The 19,217-nt window shown below is 37.0% G+C and overlaps 1 protein-coding gene across 8 annotated transcripts in view; it reads right to left on the bottom strand.

The window, feature by feature from the left end:
- Nucleotides 1-19,217, bottom strand: part of LOC121868112 (restin homolog) — a 273,799-nt gene that overhangs the window by 23,578 nt on the left and 231,004 nt on the right. For 7 of the 8 annotated variants that reach the window (XM_042368383.1, XM_042368384.1, XM_042368387.1 and 4 more), the window contains one exon: nucleotides 5,436-5,701. In XM_042368383.1, the coding sequence (XP_042224317.1) occupies nucleotides 5,436-5,701 (266 nt within the window). Of the gene's footprint in view, nucleotides 1-5,435; nucleotides 5,702-19,217 lie in introns of those variants that run through there. The other variant, XM_042368392.1, reaches the window with a different exon arrangement.

The following is a 19,217-nucleotide window of genomic DNA, read 5'->3' as shown; positions in this document are numbered from 1 at the left end:
TAATGAACGCCTCAGTTAATGAAATTTCGGTTAACGAATTACCTTCCATAAGAATATTCAATTCGGTTAACGAATTCCTTACGAATTTTTCCCAACATGTTTTTGCCTGCTCACCAGCTGTAGTATTAGTCTGCCAATACAGTAATCGGTTATAGGGCTTAAATTCGTTACCATTTGAGTAAATATCAAGAAGGTTGTACTATTCAATAATTTTAAGGTTAATATTAAATTTTTTCGTCATTTTAACAATTATTGAACATAATTGAACTACAGGAAACTAGTTTTATGCGCGCCAAACAGCCTGTCAACACACCAAACAGGTGTCAGTCTCTGTGTCTTTTCAGTGGAAGTAACATCTTGCTTGAGACTCTCTTCAACTAAACGCTTTTTTTGTGTGTTTCCAAGCAAATTATTGGTCATTTTGAAATTTATTTTACATATTGACAATATATAGCGCAGTGTAGTGTTAATTTAAAGAAAATATTCTTTATTTACAGCAATTAAACATAAAATATCACGTGTTGAAATTGTGTTTGAATCCAGCATGGGTCCCAAGAGATCAAGAAAAGCGATTTCAATCCAAGTTAAGCAGGAAATTATTAAAAAACATGAAGAAGGCATTAGAAGAAATGTGCTATGCAAAGAATATGGCATGTCGACATCAACTGTGTCGACAATTCTTGCACAGAAAGAAAAATTTAAAGAAGTGAAAGTGAGAGATAAATCTACCAGAGTGTTTAAATGTAGATCCCTAATTGCAGAAACAGAGAGGCTACTTCTCATCTGGATTAGGGAAAACAGATGAAAGGTGATTCAGTTTCTACTGAATTTATTTGTGAAAGAGCCAGGGAGATATACGAACATTTAAAGACAAATCAACCTGATTCTTCAGGCACAGAATTTGAAGATTTTAGGGCCAGCAAAGGCTGGTTCAAAAAATTTAAGAAAAGAAGTGACATATTTAGTGTAGTTAGGCATGGTGAGGCTGCTAGTGCTGATAAGGAAGGGGCAGCAAATTTTTAGTGGAGTTTAAAGAACTGATGGATGAAGAAAATTATCTTCCACAGCAAGTGTTCAATGTGGACGAAACTAGGCTGTTTTGGAAAAAGATGCCCAAAAGAACATTCAATCACCAGAGATGAAGCCTCTTTGCCTGGGCATAAACCCATGAAAGACCGTCTCACTCTATTGCTTGGTGCCAATGCTTCAGGGGATTTCCGATTGAAGCCTATGCTTGTCTACCACTCTCAGAACCTCAGGGTGTTCAAGCAACAGAAAGTGGTAAGAAGACGGCTTGGAGTTTATTGGAAATCCAATCGTAAGGCATGGGTGACAAGACAGCTCTTTAATGAATGGGCTGTTGATGTGTTTTGCCCTTCTGTGAAGAGCAACCTAACCACCAATAAACTCCCTTTAAAGGCTCTTCTCCTCATGGATAATGCCCCTGGTCATGACCCTCAACTTTTCAGAACTTTGGAGTCTCAATTTGACTTTGTGAAAGTGTTGTTTTTGCCTCCGAACACTACATCAATCATACAGCCAATGGACCAGAATGTGATCAGCAACTTCAAGAAGCTGTACATGAAGAAAATGTTCAGGAGGTGTCATCAGGCAACTCCAATGATCCCGAACTAACACTGAAACAGTTCTGGAAGACACAATTCAACATCCCGGAGACTGTAAAATTGATTGTGTCATCATGGCAAGAAGTCTCCACTAGATCCCTCAATTCTTCATGGAAAGCACTGTGGCCATCAGTAGTCCATGATTTTGAGGGATTTGAGGATGAAACAGAGTTGCACCAGGAGATTGTGTCCATTGGTCAGTCATTGGACCTTGAAGTGGAGGAGGATGATGTCGAAGAGCTTGTGATGTCTCATGAACAGGAACTTACTCCAGATGACTTGCAGCAACTGGATGAGATGTTAGAGGCTGACAGTGGTGAGGAGGAAACGGAAAGTGATGACCATATGTCAACTTCAGAGTTGAAAGATGTTGTTCACCACTGGGAGAAGTTCAGGAAACTGGCTTCAAGGCACCCAGATGTGGAAAAATCTGAACTAGCTTTGTGTCATGTTGAGGACACAGTGGTCTCCTTCAAACATCAGTTAATGATGAGGAGGAGAGATGCCCCACAGACAAAAATTGACAGTTTCTTCAGTAAAAGGCAGCGGGAACAAGATGCTAGCCCTCAGCCTTCCATTTCAAGGAGAGAGGATGTTCCTGGTGGAGAATTTGTCAGTCCAGAGGTTCCTGACATTTTCATGGAAGGTGACTCACCTTCCACGAAGCAGTAAATGCTTCTCCTCCACCTCCACTTCCTTCTCTTCTCCCTTCTCCTCCTCCACCTCCCACTTCAAATTCACATCAGCATCATCATCCAGGAGCCTTCTACATACACACCTCAAAGTAAGTGTACTTTTCTACCTTTTTTTTTTAATTTAGGCAATTTTCGGTGAGCTGGAACCAATTACCGAAAACCTACTGAAACAATGGTTTCGGTTAACGAGCAAGCTTCTGGAATGAATTGTGCTCGGTAATCAAGGGATCACTGTACCTTGTAATGTCCCCTTTGTTCAGCCGTGACTTCCATTTATACACCTCGATCATATCGCCCCTCACTCTACGTGTCTCAAGGGAGTACAAATTAAGATGCTTTAACCTGTCTCTGTACTCAAGGTTGCTAATGCCCGAGATTAATCTTTTTCACAGTCGGATTTCTCCATAACATCGTTGTTCATCTGGTATCTGGTTTCTCTACTTACATCTCCTAGACTAAGTACTTTACATTTGTCTACATTGAATTTCATCTGGAAATTTTCAGACCATTCGAAAAATTTGTTTAGATCTTCCTGTAGTTTTGTGGAGTCCTCGTCAGTGTCATCAGCAAATGTACTTATGTTGCTGTCTATGCCTACATCTATGTTGTTTATATATATATAATAAACAATAATGAGCCTTGGGGTACTCAACTAGTGATATTACTCCAATCGGATTTACTATCGTTAATGCTCACTCGCTGTTTCTTGTCCCGTAACCGCGCCCTAATCCATTTTAGAATATCTCCTCCAATGCCATGAGCCTCCACTTTTCTTATTAGTCTTTTGTGGGGGACTCTGTCGAAGGCTTTGCTAAAGTAAAGATATACCACATCATAGTCGTGCCCGTCGTCCACTGATTCAAAAACAACTAAAAAGAATGTTAATACAGTCTCTCCTCGACTTACGACAGGGTTCCGTCCCGACGACCAGCTCATAAGTCGAAAAGGCGAAAATAATACATAGAAATTCTAAATTGGGTGTCTCTTTTTCTTCTGAGCACCACGAGAACTCTCACTTTTACGCTCGCCAGCTATTTTAAAGGGAATTACAGCGCGATCACTACGTCAGGACTCGAAAATACGTAATGTGAAAAATATTTTATACGCCCAAGGCCGTATGTCCAGGTTGTTGTAAGTCGAGGAGAAACTGTAGATTAGTTAGACATGAATGACCGCTTGTGAAGCCATGTTGGGAATCATTCGTCAACTTGCGCTTCTCCAGGTGATTTCGAATAAAGTTTGAAATTATAGCTTCCAGTAATTTGCCTACAATTGATGTTAAACTGATTGGACGGTAGTTAGAGGATAGTGATCTATCTCCCTTCTTGAAAATCGGTATTACATTCGCTATCCTCCAGGATTCTGGTACTACACCCGATTTAAAGGGCATGTTAAACAAATTTGCAAAGGGCATACTAAGCTCTTCCTTACAATCCTTTAAAACTCTGGCAAATATCTCATCGGGACCTGGTGACTTATTAGGCTTTAGTTTGTCTATTTGCTTACTAACATCGTTACTAGTCACTACTATCTTGCTTAACCCATTTTCTTCACTATCTCTGTATATAGTCGGTGCCTCGGGTATCATGTTTAAATTTTCGGTGGTGAAAACTGTTGAAGCATATCTATTCGGATTACTGCTCCTTTCTCCGTCATTATCAATTAGCTCGCCGGTATCTGACTGTATTGGTCCAATCTTTTCTCGTGTTTTAGTTTCATACATTTGAAAGAATCCCTTGGGGTTTCACTTCGCCTCCCTTGCTAACTTCAGTTCATTATTCCTCTTTGCTTCTCTTATCTCGGTCTAACCCTACCGGCCAATACCTTATAATAATCTCGGAGGTAAACTTCACCACGATTTATTCTCCTACCTATAGCCTTCCTTTGTCGAATAATATTTTTTAAATAATTATTTATCCATTTAGGGTCATTGTTGTTTGATCTTAGTTTTCTGTATGGTATGTTCTGCCTTTGTGCATTAAGTAACTAATTATTTAAATTGTTGTGGAACTCGTCAACCTCAGATCTCGTGATCAGGTCATCCTCAACCGTCATATTTTGTGAGGATATCGTTGTCAGGTCTCCAGGTAAAGTGAGGTCGCCCTCTGTGGGTACATTGTGTGAGGTCATGTAATCCATCCCCAAACGTGATACCCCTTTCTCTCAGCTGCCTTTTCAACCTATCAAGGTTTGCCCTTCTGAAATCTGGGACTTTAATGGAATTTTCCTTGTGACTGCCATTAAATTCTAATTTGAATCATACTTCTTTGTGATCGCTGTTTACAAGTTCAGTGACATTTTATAAGATAGAAACATTAAGCCTAAAACCACCTTCACCCTGGCTGGGAGGAAGGGGGAGGGGGAGGTAAGGTGTTGACAGTTGTCAGGGAGGGGAGATTACAAAGTGTGTAGTTGTCAAATAGAGGGAGTTTAAATTTTGTGCTTATAATATGTCACTGCATTGATTTAGCAGAATATAACTTACATTGCTGTAATTCTTGTAAGATGGTGATTAATTCAAGTGCAAACATCCCATAGTTTACACTAGACATGAAATTTTTAGTAATTAACTTAGTACATTTGAGTACAGGTTCACCCTTAGGACAATTATTTCTTTTACTCCTTTTCACAATATGTATTTAGGATGGTGTATGCATGTAAATGAGTAAAAATAGATGAAGAAAGTTACTACTATATCTACCCAAAAATTAATTTGAAACATAACCATGACACCTCACAGCTGGGCCCAGTAGCCTGGTGGTTGCAGTGAAAAGTTTAACCTGGCTACAGTGCCATGATTAATCACTATTAAGCACTATTATATCAGTAAACACTAATAGTAACAGTAAATCCAGTGAAATATGGCAGAGAGGGAGGAAAGTTAAGTGCTCTCTCATAATTTTTTCCAGACTAAAGGAGGTACCGGACCATCAGTTTCGGAAAATCGGTGGTGTACCTGTAACCCTAAATATACAAAAAGAACAAGGATGATCATCAAGATCAACCGTGATACAAACCCAATCAGAAAGAATGAAAAGTGAATAAGAAAAGTGGTATAAAGTTCATAAAACTGTGGAGTTGAGATATTTTACATAAAGTTTTGTATTCACAATACCTGAGTCACTATTGCTGATCTCTGTTGATGCTACCTGGACCCGAAGATCAACTATCTTGTTTTCAAGTCTCCGCTTCTCTGTTTCCAGGAGATTCACTTTTGCACGGAGAATGCTCGTAGTTTCTACATCTGCCTCAGACTCTTTAACTTTCTTAGTGGCTTCAACAATCTCCGTCTTGAGTGCAGATACCTGGTTTTGTAGACTGACAACATCTTCCACCAGATTAAACTTCTCTACTTCAAGCTCACCAACACGTCCCTCATGACTACGGCATCAGATAAAAATCAAAGCATTAGTACAGTATCTCTAAACAGAATTTATTACTTAAAGAAGAAATCATAATAAGTAATTTAATTTTTACTTATTTTTTTACAATATTAGTAGTCAAATATATGAACATTTCTTTCTTTTAATACAAAATTTTATGAATAAATGTATATATAATATATAACATTAGCTACCCTACATCAAAAGACTCAAGTACTACTCACACTTATATCTCTTTTGCTTTCCCTTAAAATGTATAACACTTTTTCACTTGTAAGAATAAAATCCATTTTAAAATATTAATGTGATTAGCTCTGTACACAATAAAATAAGTGTTGACCCTTACAAGAACCTTAAAAAAATATGGTGTCCATATCTTTACTCAAAATACCTGATGGCTATAATAAGCACTAAATATCCTGAACACAATATAGTAATAAAACCTGTTGGCTATGATGATAAAATAATTTGTGTTAAGATAAGATCCTTGTTCTTTAAACCTTGTGGAGACAGCCCTTCATCATATATTTCATTACATAATACACCAGACATATCTTTCCTTCTCATCTTCTATCTTATGTAGCTGCTGCTCTTACACAATTGAGAGAAAGCTTCACTTTCAATCATACTCTTCTTAGTATAAACTCCATCTAACATTTATTCTGAATACATGATCTGGTGAATCACTCACCCTACTCAAAGGGTAGCAGATTCTGTGTTAAGAAGGGTGAGTTATTCACCAAAAAATGTTTCCAAGTAGAGTGGTTTTTCTTCAATACATTATTATCAATTTTGTCGCTATTTATTTTTTTGCACATAAAATGTGCCATTGTATTTTATGATATGCTATGTATAAATTTGATTGTTTATCAAAGCAATTTTTGGCATATGCAACTTGAAATACAGTAAACCCTCGAAGATCGGACCCTGTAAATCCGGATTTCGGAAGATTTAGAAAAAAATTTGGGGGTTCTGGACTAAGAAGTCTCCCTAAGAAGCATTCCTAAAACAAAGTGAAGGTAGTTTTAGGCTTAAAGTTTTTTATCTTATAAAATGTCACAGACTAAACTTAGCAGAATATAACTTGTATTGCTGGAATCCTTGCAAGACAGCAAATAATTAGAGTACACCATATAGACATCACATAGTTTAGAAAAGAGATTCAATTTTAGTCCTTTAGTGTAGCACATTTGAGTACAAAGTGAGTACAGTAATATGTTGCTCAAAATTATGGCTTTTTCACAGGAAAAAGTCTGTATAACTAACCCCAGTGGTGAGGATAATATGTACTGTATTTTTTATGTTTTTTATATAACCATTCATCATTTTTGTATTCAGTACAGTCTCACCCAAAAGTTTGTTAACTCTCCCAGGCAGCTATTGCAGCACTGCCTGTTTCAGATGTTTGAAACTGTCTCAGTACCAACCAGAACATGAAACCGATACAAATGAATCTAAAGGTAAGAAGTAACATACTCAAGTGCATACATCTGAAGCAGGCAGTGCGCAATAGCTGGCTGGGAGAGTTAACGAACTTTTGGGTGAGACTGTACATTCACCGGAAGGTTCGGACAATCGACTTTTTCGGACAGGTGGTCCCCCTCCCTCTTTTAGTCCGGATCTTCGTGGGTCCACTGTATGTTCAAATTAGGCTAACCTTGTGCTTATTGAATCGTTTAACTCTTAACCTCATCATTTATATTTGAAGTTTGATGTTAATATATCGATCCTTTAACTTTGAAACCGTTTATAAAAAACTCGTTTAATATTATTATTAGGGAGTACAATAATATCTCTGTTAGCCAGAATCCCTCTTAAAAGGAACATTCCGATAGACGGAATTAAAATTTTCTCAGAAAATCGTTCCCAAAGACGGAATTTTCTGGAAAATTCCGGCTTTGGTAACGTTTTTCTGAGGGGCATATTTTCAAAAAAATTCCAAGAAAATTTCCCAGTCCCCAAAAAATTCCGGGGATAGAGGAGTCTTTCCCGGGTTTGAGAGATGAAAATTAGGTGCAATTTCGGGAACTTCTAAGAAAAATTTTCCGTTACCCAGAAAATTCCGAGGGATGACGTATTTTTTCCGACTTTAAGAGAATTGTCTCGTTACCCGGAAATCTCTCATTCCTGGAAGTGCTCTACACCAATTGTTCCGGCTAACGGAGATATCACTGTACTGTACTCAGTCGTTTGAACCTGTTGTTCGCCCTCAATGCTCTGCTGTTATTTCCTTGTTTAGCGAGAATTTTGCTTAAAGTTAGGTTTTCTGAAACGCAACCCCATCGCTAAATGAGGGATACCTGTATACAGTAGGCTCCCGCCAATAACGACTTCCACAATAACGTTTTCGACAATAACGGTAAGTTACAATAGATACCCATTTTCGATAATAACGTCTGGATTCTCTTGAATAATGGAGATTTCGCGGGAAGCATCCGAGCGCATCAATGATAGCGTTTGTTTGCCGCCATGTTGATGACGTAGGTGTCCGCTCCGCTTCACTCTCACACACGCTCGGTGGAATACAGCGCTGCGCCCACGTATGAGATTTTCGCCTCTATAACCAGTGGTTGCTAGGGTTGGTGATCAACAATGGCTTCCGCATTTTTGCCTTTGGGGGTTAGGGGAGGTGGTGGAGGGAGTGATTTGCCGCCTGCATGCCCGGAACTTTTAAAGTGAATGAGAAAAAAGACCCCAAAGCTAAGAGACAAAGCCTCAAGAAGCGTGCCTACTCGGTCAAGGTTAAAGAACAGATTGTTGTGCTCATTGAAAGTGTTGCACGGAACATTGATATTGTGAGGAAATTGAACTGTTCTGAGTCTACAGTGCGAAATATTAAGAGGAACTTAGAGGAGACCAAGAAGAGTATTACACTGGCTAAGAAATATTTCGGTAGTGATGGAAATGCGAGGCGAACTATGAATGATAAAAGTGATAGAAACAGGTTGGTAGTGATAACAGAGCATTTTCTTGTGAAATGGTTAGCTTGTAGAATGAAAGACAGTGCAAGTCTTAGCGGCCCTCAGATACGGAACAATCATCACACCAAGCACCTCAAAAACTCCCCCAAGCTAAGTGTTATATTACTCAAACTCTTTATTTTGATGATTGAATAACAATTCTTTTTATTTCAGCGAACAAAAAGTGTTAGGAGGGTTTCTAAGGGGAAAAATTGGGTGAAATTCTTGGGGCGGCAGCACCAATAAACCCTTTTTACATGTATTTTAATGTCACACAAATAACGTTTTCGCTAATAACGGCATTTTTCAGGCATCTATTAAACGTTATTGGCGAGAGCCTACTGTATATAGTGTAAACCCTCACAATTTCAGATTTCAGAGCATCATAATACTGTATAGCCTTTTTATATAGTAATAGAAAGTTGTGGGACAAGTCACCACCACCATCATCATCATCATCACCACTGTTTTACAGCCATTTCCAAGCGTGTGTGAGAAAATCGCAAGTATTTATGATGTTGGAAAAGTCTGAAACTTCAAATGCATGGTATGAAACTATTGTGACCTACAGTATTTGATGATTTCTCACACGGGGAATACTTGTTGTGGGGTACCACTGCCAATCTCAACCTCTGATTAGCCCAAAAAAGGTGACTTGACTCCTGTGATGTTGGGATACTGTCCACCTTGCCTCCACATGCCATGATATCAATCTTTTGTGTACTTGTTCTGGCAATATGGTATTCTTGATTCCTCTATGCTCAGCCACAATGGCATTATACTGTACAGTACACTTGAAATTCAAAGTTTTATGACACATCTAGAGCTGTGCTCTATCTCCAACACTGTTTAATATATATTTATAATTCTTAATGAGAGAAGTTATAGGTGATAATGGAGGACTAAAAGTTAATGGTACAGTAATATCAATATACACTATGCAAATGATACTGCTCTTATCACAAATAGTGAAGAGGTATTACAATAACTCGTTAACACTCTCAGGATTGCCTGAAATTTATTTAATGAGCCTGTTACTCACTCTGTTTGGAGCCCACAGAATGACCAGAAATTGCGGAAAAGACTTTTTCCGGAGCGCTATTCGTGGCTAAGATATTGTCAAGTATTTATTCAAATGATACCTTCCTACATTAAAAAGGTTGGGATATCACATGAAATCCTCAAAAATAAACAAATAAAAATAATAAATAAAAGCCATTTTTGCAAATATAAGTGAAAAGTGAGAGTTTGCTGTTGATTTCTCTTTGTGCTGTACCCAAACATTGCGTCAGTCAAAAGATAATCTAAAAAGTAACAGAGTTACAGAATAAAAAGTGAAAATAAGTGGTGGTAAGGCATGCAGTCACCAAAATATTTATACACATTTTTCTTCTTTCTAATCTTTTTGTTGAAATCTTTCAAAGTTATTATCTTTTATGAAGGATTATTACTGTACACATACTAAGGAATAGAAATAGACCAGTTAGAAGTTTCTGTGACAAAAAATTTAAATATTGGCAATGATATTTCCACCAAAGGATGAGGTACCAGCATACCCATATCATTTGTCGAAGGGCGCAAGCGGCAGTAGTAAGACGCCTCAATATCAAAAAGTAGTTGGAGTCTTTATTTACAAGACCAGCACCCAAAATGTGACACTTACCCACTGAATTAATTAAACCATCCTGATTTTTTAAATAAGGCCAATTCACTGGCACACCAATTATACTAGTGACGTCACTGAAGCGTGGTGGGAGTGTTCCCTCGTCTGGGTGGTGTGACTATTTATACAACATGTGGTTCAACAGCAACCACCGTATTCTAATTGTGATGTTTCATTAGGATTTGAGTGAAAAAGGTTACCAGTATGTACTTACTACATACATTTATTACACAAATATATATATATATATATATATATATATATATATATATATATATATATATATATATATATATATATATATATATATATATATATATATATATATATATATATATATATATATATATATATATACTGAATATACTATGTACAAAAAATGAATGTTCAATGAATTATTTATGGTGCATTAGGGTACTGGTCACTTCTGATGGGCTATAAATAGCCTTCTTTATCTCCCCTACATCTCACCCTGAGCCAGACGGAAGGGTCTTGGTAAATAACATGTTTGCTTATTTTCCATTTACTTTAAATAGATTTACCTAATTATTTGTTTTATTTATTTATTTATAATATACTGTAATATATTAAACACACTGTAATTATTTTCTTTAATTTATAAACTGTTTTGCGACAAAGGAATGTTCTCCAGTAGTGTTTCATTAGGATTTGAGTGAAAAAATATTACGTACTTACACAATTGTTCCTCTTACTTTGACAACACAACATACATACAGTATATTATTTCTCAGTTTTGATCTTTTTTTTTAATTTTTGTATTTATTTATAGTTAGTTACTTAAAATAAGGCCAATTCACTTCAAGTAATGGCATCAAATATTACCAGCTGGTGTAGTGTAAACACTAGTGACGTCACTTGAGCGTCTGTAATTAACCGTGGTCACTTTTCCTTTCTTGTCTCCTCACTGGCAAATGGGTGTGGGGAGGGGTGTGTGATGATAGCTGTGTTTATTACAGGGGTATAAATCTCTTTTACGGTATGTTAGACAGGTTTATAATACATTTTTATTATTTTAATATACCGGTAATCTTAATTTGAATCCAGCTTGCCAAACGTAAGTTTCAGTATAAAATAATTAGTGGTAAGACCTTGTGAGTGGCTTACGATGTTTTCATCACCACTCTTGACACAGTAAACCACAATATTTAAGAGGTAAGAATTTTAAACTTGGTGGTTTAGACGACCCCCTAACTTTGGGCAGATTTTTTTAATGTTCAAATTTCGTCTTATAGGATATATGGTATGCAAGACAATGGTGATGCCATTACGAATACGTATCAAATAAGCACAATATATTCATTATAATTCACCATACCCATATGCATGCCTTTACTGCACTACATTTCACTATCACTTATTATTTATCCAAGCGAGGTCTATATATTACAACATGCTTTTGTGTGGTATATGTGACTGTAATGTGAGTAGCTATTTCACCAACGTCTCATAAATTAAAAAATATTTCACAATATCATATTTCAATACACATCATTTTATCACTTCATAAGAATAAATATCAAGATTGTAAGTAATAAATATTTGGAGATAGCGGCGCAAACACCACGGTAGCCATTATTAAATTGCGCCCGGGACGCACACACCTCTCACTTACTGAGCCAGACGAGAACTAAAGTATTTGTCTGGAGGCCGCATGGTCCACTGCACATAGACAGGTTGGCGTTGCCACCTAGTCTTAGAACTTTGTTACACGCAGGAGAGTGGCATGAAGAAAGTGGCATTAAAATTTATGTATTTTGGCCAAGAACTTTTAGAGAAACTGAACTATACGTCATGGTGGCATATCTGATCGTGAGGCAAAAGTTTCATTTTCATTAAATAAAAAATGCCACTTATGAATGAATGACCCCGAGAGTGTTAACAGATTAGTGGAAAAAGGTGAAAAATATGGTTTAAGAGTTAGTGCTGTAGAGACAAAAGTAATGGTTGTTTCCAAACTGCAAATAAATCCTAAAATAATAATTATGGTAGGCAACAGGGAACTTAAACAAATTAAAAATTTTGTGTGTTTGAGAAGAAACATTGGCTGTGTTGGTAGATGTAGAGAAGAAATCAAAGCAAATATAGGACAAGAAAACAACATTTAACAATCTGAAAGACCCAATGAAAAAGGCCATTAACTTCAATTTGAGATAAGGGCTGCTGAAAGGCTTAATATGGCAAGGATGGACCTTGCCTAAATAAAAAACAAATGATTCTTGGCAGTTCCCAACTCCAATTTTTTAATATCTATATTTTCAGACTGGCTTTCACCCCCAGTTGGTCTGAAATTGCAAGAGTTTATTTACTCTAACAAAGAAATCAAGGATGCCTGAAGAAAAGACTATGATTGACTACTGAATGAGGAGTATGACTGGGGTAGTAGAACCAGTACAGGGACCATGTTGAAGGACTGAAAGAGAATGGATGAAGAAAGCAATTGATAGAATGAAGAATGGAAAGGCATTTGGAAGGTCTGGGAGAATTGCAAAAAATGTTGAAAGCATTAGACAATGTAGGCATGTCAATGATGGAATGTATTGTTCCAGACAACTATTGCTGAAGTTGCCAGATCAGGTTATGAAAGTTGAGGAAAGAGTGATTGAGAAATTGATAAGGGAGAGAGTAGACATGAACAGAATGCAGTTAGGGTTTATGCCAGATAGGAAGACTACAAAGGTACTATTTAAGGCCAGACAACTACTACCGCATATATGATAAATATCAAGGGAGGGAGAGAAAGTTATAATCTGTATTTGTAGATTTAGAGAAGGCATTTGACAGGGTACCACATGATGTAAGAAAAGCAAGTAATGAGAAAGCTAGGAGTTGAGCGCCTTGTTGGGGTGGTTATGGCATTATATGAGGGCTCAAAAACCTTTGTGAGAGTAAATGGTGTGGAATTTGAGGTGAAAATAGGGTTTCATCAGGGGTCTATCTTGACCCTTGTTCTATTTATTATGACGCTGGAGGCAATATCACGGGACTTTAAGACTGATCTGTCCTAGGATTTGTTGTATGCTGCTGACTTAGTGCTAATAGCAGATATTATTGAAGAGAGAGTGGAGAAATTTTAGAAATGGAAGGATGGAATAGTGTCAGATGGCCCGAGAGTGAATGTGGTGAAAACTAAGGTGTTGACTAGTGGCAAAGGACTCATGGTGAAGGGTGAAAAGTGGCCATGTGCTGTAAGAAAGATGTTGGCAACTCAATAATGTGTAATGAGTGTGGAAGTTGGTGACTTTATGTGTTCTGTATGCACAGTTAACCATGTGTCCAAAGTAAGGCTTGAAAAACTCAACATTGGGATATACACTTGGAGAGTTAAAAAGTTCTGTTACCTGAGTGACATAATTAGTATTGGTGGGGGTGCTGAAGCCTATTTGGTTGCAAGAGTCAGAAGTAGCTGGAGGAAAGTTATGTAGCTGGGATGAAAACTGTGATGTTGTATGGCAGTGAAACATGGGCAGCTAAAAAGGATGATGTAAGTAGACTTGAGTGAGAATGGTGAGGTGGATGTGTAATGTGACAATGAAAGACAGGAAATCTTGTTCAGAGTTAAAAGGTATTGAGAATATTGGTGAAGTTCTAAAAAGAGACAGGCTGAGATGGTGGAGAGAATGGATGAGACTAATTGGGTCAAGAGGCACAAGAGCCTAAATGTGGATGTGAGGAAAGCCAGGGGTAGGCCACGAGTGGCATGGGGAAAGGTTGTAGGAAATGACATTCGAGTTCAGCTCCTGCCAAAAGAGAACTGCCATCAGGTAATTGCAACTAACCCATACAAGAGTGGAAAATAGTGTGAAAACTTTCAGGATGATGATGACCTTTAGTTTATACACACATACATACAAATAAAGCACCACAAGTTCTTGTACCCTCAGGACCCACAACATGGCATACTTTATTACTTGGCAAAACAAAGGTACTGTGGTACTGTATATAACGTGAGGTATGGACAACGTCTATAGAGTACAATATTGTACTTGTACTATACAGTATATGGATATATGGACCAAAGGACCTAAACCTAAATTATTACATTCATAAAAAATATTTATGATACAGGTAGTTCTGCTATAACGCGATAATTGTGTTCTTGTAAAATATCGTGTTATAGAAAATCGCGTAATAGAAATAACAGGGCTTATGGAGAAAATAGGGTTAAGTGCAGATTACTCGAAATCGAAAAAATTTAGTAGTTAGCCTAACACAAAGGATAGCACAGTCTAAATAAATGTTACATTCATATCTAATAATGAAATCATACAGTAAATGTAACACTTTACCTTAAAAAAATATGAATGTAACTTGATGGGGGAGAAGGGTGATTTTGAGGTTGATAACATCGAGCTTCTTTTCAAGTGTTATATCCTTTCTTTTACGATCATCACCGGGAATTCTATCACCAGAACACTTCTTGGAGATATTCTTCTTTACCATATTCACAATTAATACCACAAAATTGGAGAAATAGTAAGCAAAAATCGCTTTATAGCAAACAAGCGTTCGCGTTATACAAATATCGTTCCTAATTCATAAATCGCGTTAAGAGCAAATTCGCGTTATCAAAACACGCGTTATAGCAGAACTCACTGTATGGCCATGACTCCCCTTTCAAGTCTATTAAAAAGTGCAAGCTTATCTTGTAATGACAGATAATTCACCCCCCCTTGTTTTCTGTGGGTTACACCAATGAATGTAAAGGATTCTTGCTTACTAGCAATAGTATTGTAATATAGGATTAAATATGCAAAAAGAATGTTCAAGCAGAGCATTGCAACACCAGCTCCATCAAAAACAAGCTTACAGATGCTGTAGTTCATCTGAGTGAAAGTTTCCAATCCACTAAACTTAACACTTTCATCACCTTTTTTTTTTGCTGTTCCTTTGGTTCAAGATTTTTTTTTTTTTTTTTTCCCTTTTTTCTGAATTTTCTTTTAATAATCAAATTGGTGCATTACCAGCATATGACAACATGGTAGAAAAGTGAAATGAGGTGCATTCACAACAATAAAGAAACAGTGAAGCACAAAATTCCATTTTATGGTTAAGTAGTCTAGCAAAAGCCCTTGAAAAAGGTACCACTGCCAAGAACCTCGAAGGTAGAGTCTGCTATAGTCCACAAGGTGTTTTGATTTGATTGTCTCAGGGGCCTGTGCAGCTAATGAAGTCAGAAACAATGCTTGTTTCCCTAGTCACAAAATTTGATTTTCTTTCTTTTTTTATCCTCATCACCACTTTTTGGATTACTAGCCAGTCAGGCAGTTAGTCAATCTACTGATGTGCATTGTTAAGAAGTACGTACAGGGCATGCAGGGATTCTTAAATATTGTATACGCTGTACATAAATATTCAATCCTCCATTTATGGCCTAATTGATCCTTTGAAAAAAAAAAAAAAAAAAAAAAAAGGTTAATTGTTAATGTATATGATTGTCTGTAATGGTCCCAAAATAAGACACATATCCTTCATAAAAACAAGAACAATGCTGGACTTTTTGTGCTCCCCAGGGCTGATCAACCATATAAACTATGTAAGCTGTAAAAATACCTATCCTTCCAGGTTTGTCCACAAGACCATTGCTAAAATGTTTGATAGTTAAGATAAATAAATGAGAAGTAAGGGCACTGATTTTCACCTAATTAGCTCACTTGTCCCTGAGAGAACTACTGAATTCATACAAATTTTAAATGGGTTATACATAAGTTACAGGGGATCTGCAAACCAGGTACATATATCCTCGATAATCGCGGGGGTTAGGTTCCAGAAAACTACCGTGATAAGTCAAACCGTACATATTGAAACACATAACATATGGGAAAAATTAGTTTTGTCCCACAACCCCAAAAATGCATCCCCTAACTGACCAAATTATGCCCCCAAAAATGTGTAGGTACACTAAAAGATACAATACTAGTAACATGTCTTTACTAATTAATGAATAAGAAATAAACAATGCACAGTACTGTACAATATTGTATCATGAATGACAGTCATAGTAGAATGAGAGGCAGGGTAACGGTGAGACCCAGTGGGTGGGAGAGAGAAGGAAGGTGGGATATCGTGAAGTGGACATCGTGCTAATCTGCTCTGGCTAAAGCAAATCCATCACTGAAATTTAATGTATGTATAAGTGAACAACGCTGTACTCCTTCCACATTACGTTACATAGATTTTAAATTATGGAGTAAGAAGGCAGAAAGGTGGGGGGGGGGGGGTTATTAAAGAGGCGGAGTGGAAGGAAGTGGTAACACACAATGGGTGTGTTGTCAAGTGCATGCTTATCCTTGTTGGGAACATCGGAACATTCAACCAGAGAACACACACGTCTTCATTGCTTGGCTGGATTAGGAACCTTGATCACGGGTGCCATGGTGGAGGGTAAATAGAAGTTACAAAAATTGCACCAAAAACCTTGGTTGGATAGTTTGAGTACCTTTGTTATATTACCTTTGTTTAGCCCTGCCTTCCATTTAAACACCTCGATCATATTGCCCCTCACTCTATGTCCCTCGAGGGAGTGCAAATTAAGATGTTTTAACCTGTTTCTGTAATCAAGGTTCCTAATGCCCGGGAGTAGTCTTGTCATTTTCCTCTGAATTCTTTCTAGGGATTCTATATCCATTCTGTAGTATGGTGACCAGAACTGAACTGCCTAATCCAAGTGAGGTCTCACAAGTGCAAGATATAATTTTAGGATGATCTTGCTAGTTTTGTAACTAACACTCCTTTGTATGAACCCAGGTACTTTGTTAGCCTTGTTTCGAGCAAATACACATTGTTTGCTTGGTTTAAGATTCCTACTTATCATTACTGTACTCTTAAATCTTTCTCAAAGTCGGATTTCTCTATAACATAGCTGTTCGTCTGACATCTAGGGTCTCTGTTTACATCTCCTAGACTAAGTACTTTACATTTTCCACATTAAATTTCATCTAACGTTTTTCAGACCATTAAAATTTTTTTTTTAAATCTTCCTGTAGTTTTACGGAGTCCTCATCAGATTTAATTAAACACCCTATTATAGTGTTATCACCAAATTTACTTACATTGCTGACTATGCCTATACTGTATCCATGTCGTTTATGTATACAGTATAATAAATAGTAATGGTCAAAGTACCGAGCCTTGGGGTACTCCACTAGTGACGCTACCCCCAATTGGATTTAGCGCCGTTAATGCTTACTCGCTGTTTCCTGTCCTGTAACCACGCCCTAATCCATTTTAAAATATTGTATTCACTACAGGTAATAGCAGACTTTGCCTGTGAGGGTCTAGGCAGTGGTGCATCTCTCACAGGTCTTTTATAAGAATCCATAATCATAAAAATTAAGCATTAGTACAGTGTCATTATTTGCTATAAACAAATAATTTTTGTACTAAGAATATTTCATAACTTATTCTGAAAAGTTATTTATGGAAATAATCATTTCATATAACGTTACGTATCAGCTAGGGAGTTTAATTCAAAAAGATTAATTCTGCAACATTTGATATTAGAATAAATGATTACAATAATTTTCAACTTCATTATATCAACAAAATTAACATACACTTAAGTGCTATGCTTTACCACATAAATAATGAGAGCAAACAGAACTATAGTCTATCAAACTACATCTGCGATCTCCTGTACATTAACACTTAAGATGAATTAAAACCTCAACTACGATACAGATGTGTAAATATTGCTACACAAACATACGCACAGTCATTCACATAATGTACGTAAAAATACCGTATGCAGTAAGAATCTGTCCTCAGGAAGGTAACCATTAACTGATATATCACTATAAGGCACACAGAATGCTCAGGTCCACACATGCAACACTCTAATGATATGTGACTAAAGACGTGTACTTTAGGTTGAGGGCTCAATACTTCCTATGGTAATACCTAAGAGTTGGAGGAAGACATTGATCTCTGGATATGAAATTGCCTATACAGTGGTCCCTCGGTTAACGAACGCCCCGGTTAACGAATTACCTTCCATAAGGATCTTCATTTCGGTTAACGAACAAAAATTCGGTTAACGAAATTCTTACGAAAATGTTTCGACAGGCTTTGGCTTGCTCACCAGCTGGAAGATTAGTCCACCAATACAGAAATCAGTTCTAGGACTTACATTCGTTAAAATTGGAGTAAATATCAAGAAGGTTGTACTATCCAATAATTTTCCAAGTTTTATATTAAAATTATTAGTCATTTTAACACTTATTTAACATAATTCAGTACAGGGAACTTGTTTTTGGTGTGCCCATCAGCCACTTCACTCACCCACCAAGGCCTCAGTTTGTGTGTCTGTTCAGTGGAGGAAACATCTTGCTTGGGGGTCTCTTGAACACAAAGTATTTTTATGTTTTTACAGTACAATTATTGGTCATTCTAAAATTTATTTAACATATTGACAATATATAGTGCAGCGCAGTGTTGATTTAAAGAAAATAATCTTGAATTACACCAAGTGAACTTAAAATTTTAAGGGTGAAATGACGGCATCAAGCATGGGGTGATTTCTCTTCCACCCCCACTTCCTTCTCTTCTCCCTTCTCCTCCACCCCCACTTCTAATTCCAATCATCATCATCATCAACCAGGAGCCTTCTACATACACACCTCAAAGTAAGTGTACTTTACTGCATTTTTTTTTAGTTTGTATGAAATTTTCGGTGAGCTTGAACCAATTACCCAAAATCCCATTGAAACAATGGTTTCGGTTAACAAATTTTTGGTTAACGAACGACCTTCTGGAACGAATTGTGTTCGTTAACCGAGGGACTACTGTACATTACAAAGACTTGGTCCATCTATGAGTCTGTTCTACCATTATTCAAAACATATCTTAATTTTTAAGTTCATATTGACAAATTG

Source organism: Homarus americanus, unplaced genomic scaffold (genome assembly GCF_018991925.1).
Source record: "Homarus americanus isolate GMGI-L3 unplaced genomic scaffold, GMGI_Hamer_2.0 scaffold47967, whole genome shotgun sequence".
Taxonomy (NCBI): Eukaryota; Metazoa; Arthropoda; class Malacostraca; order Decapoda; family Nephropidae; genus Homarus; species Homarus americanus.
The sequence above is the reverse complement of the archived record's forward strand: the minus strand, read 5'-3'. Positions and strand labels throughout refer to the sequence as shown.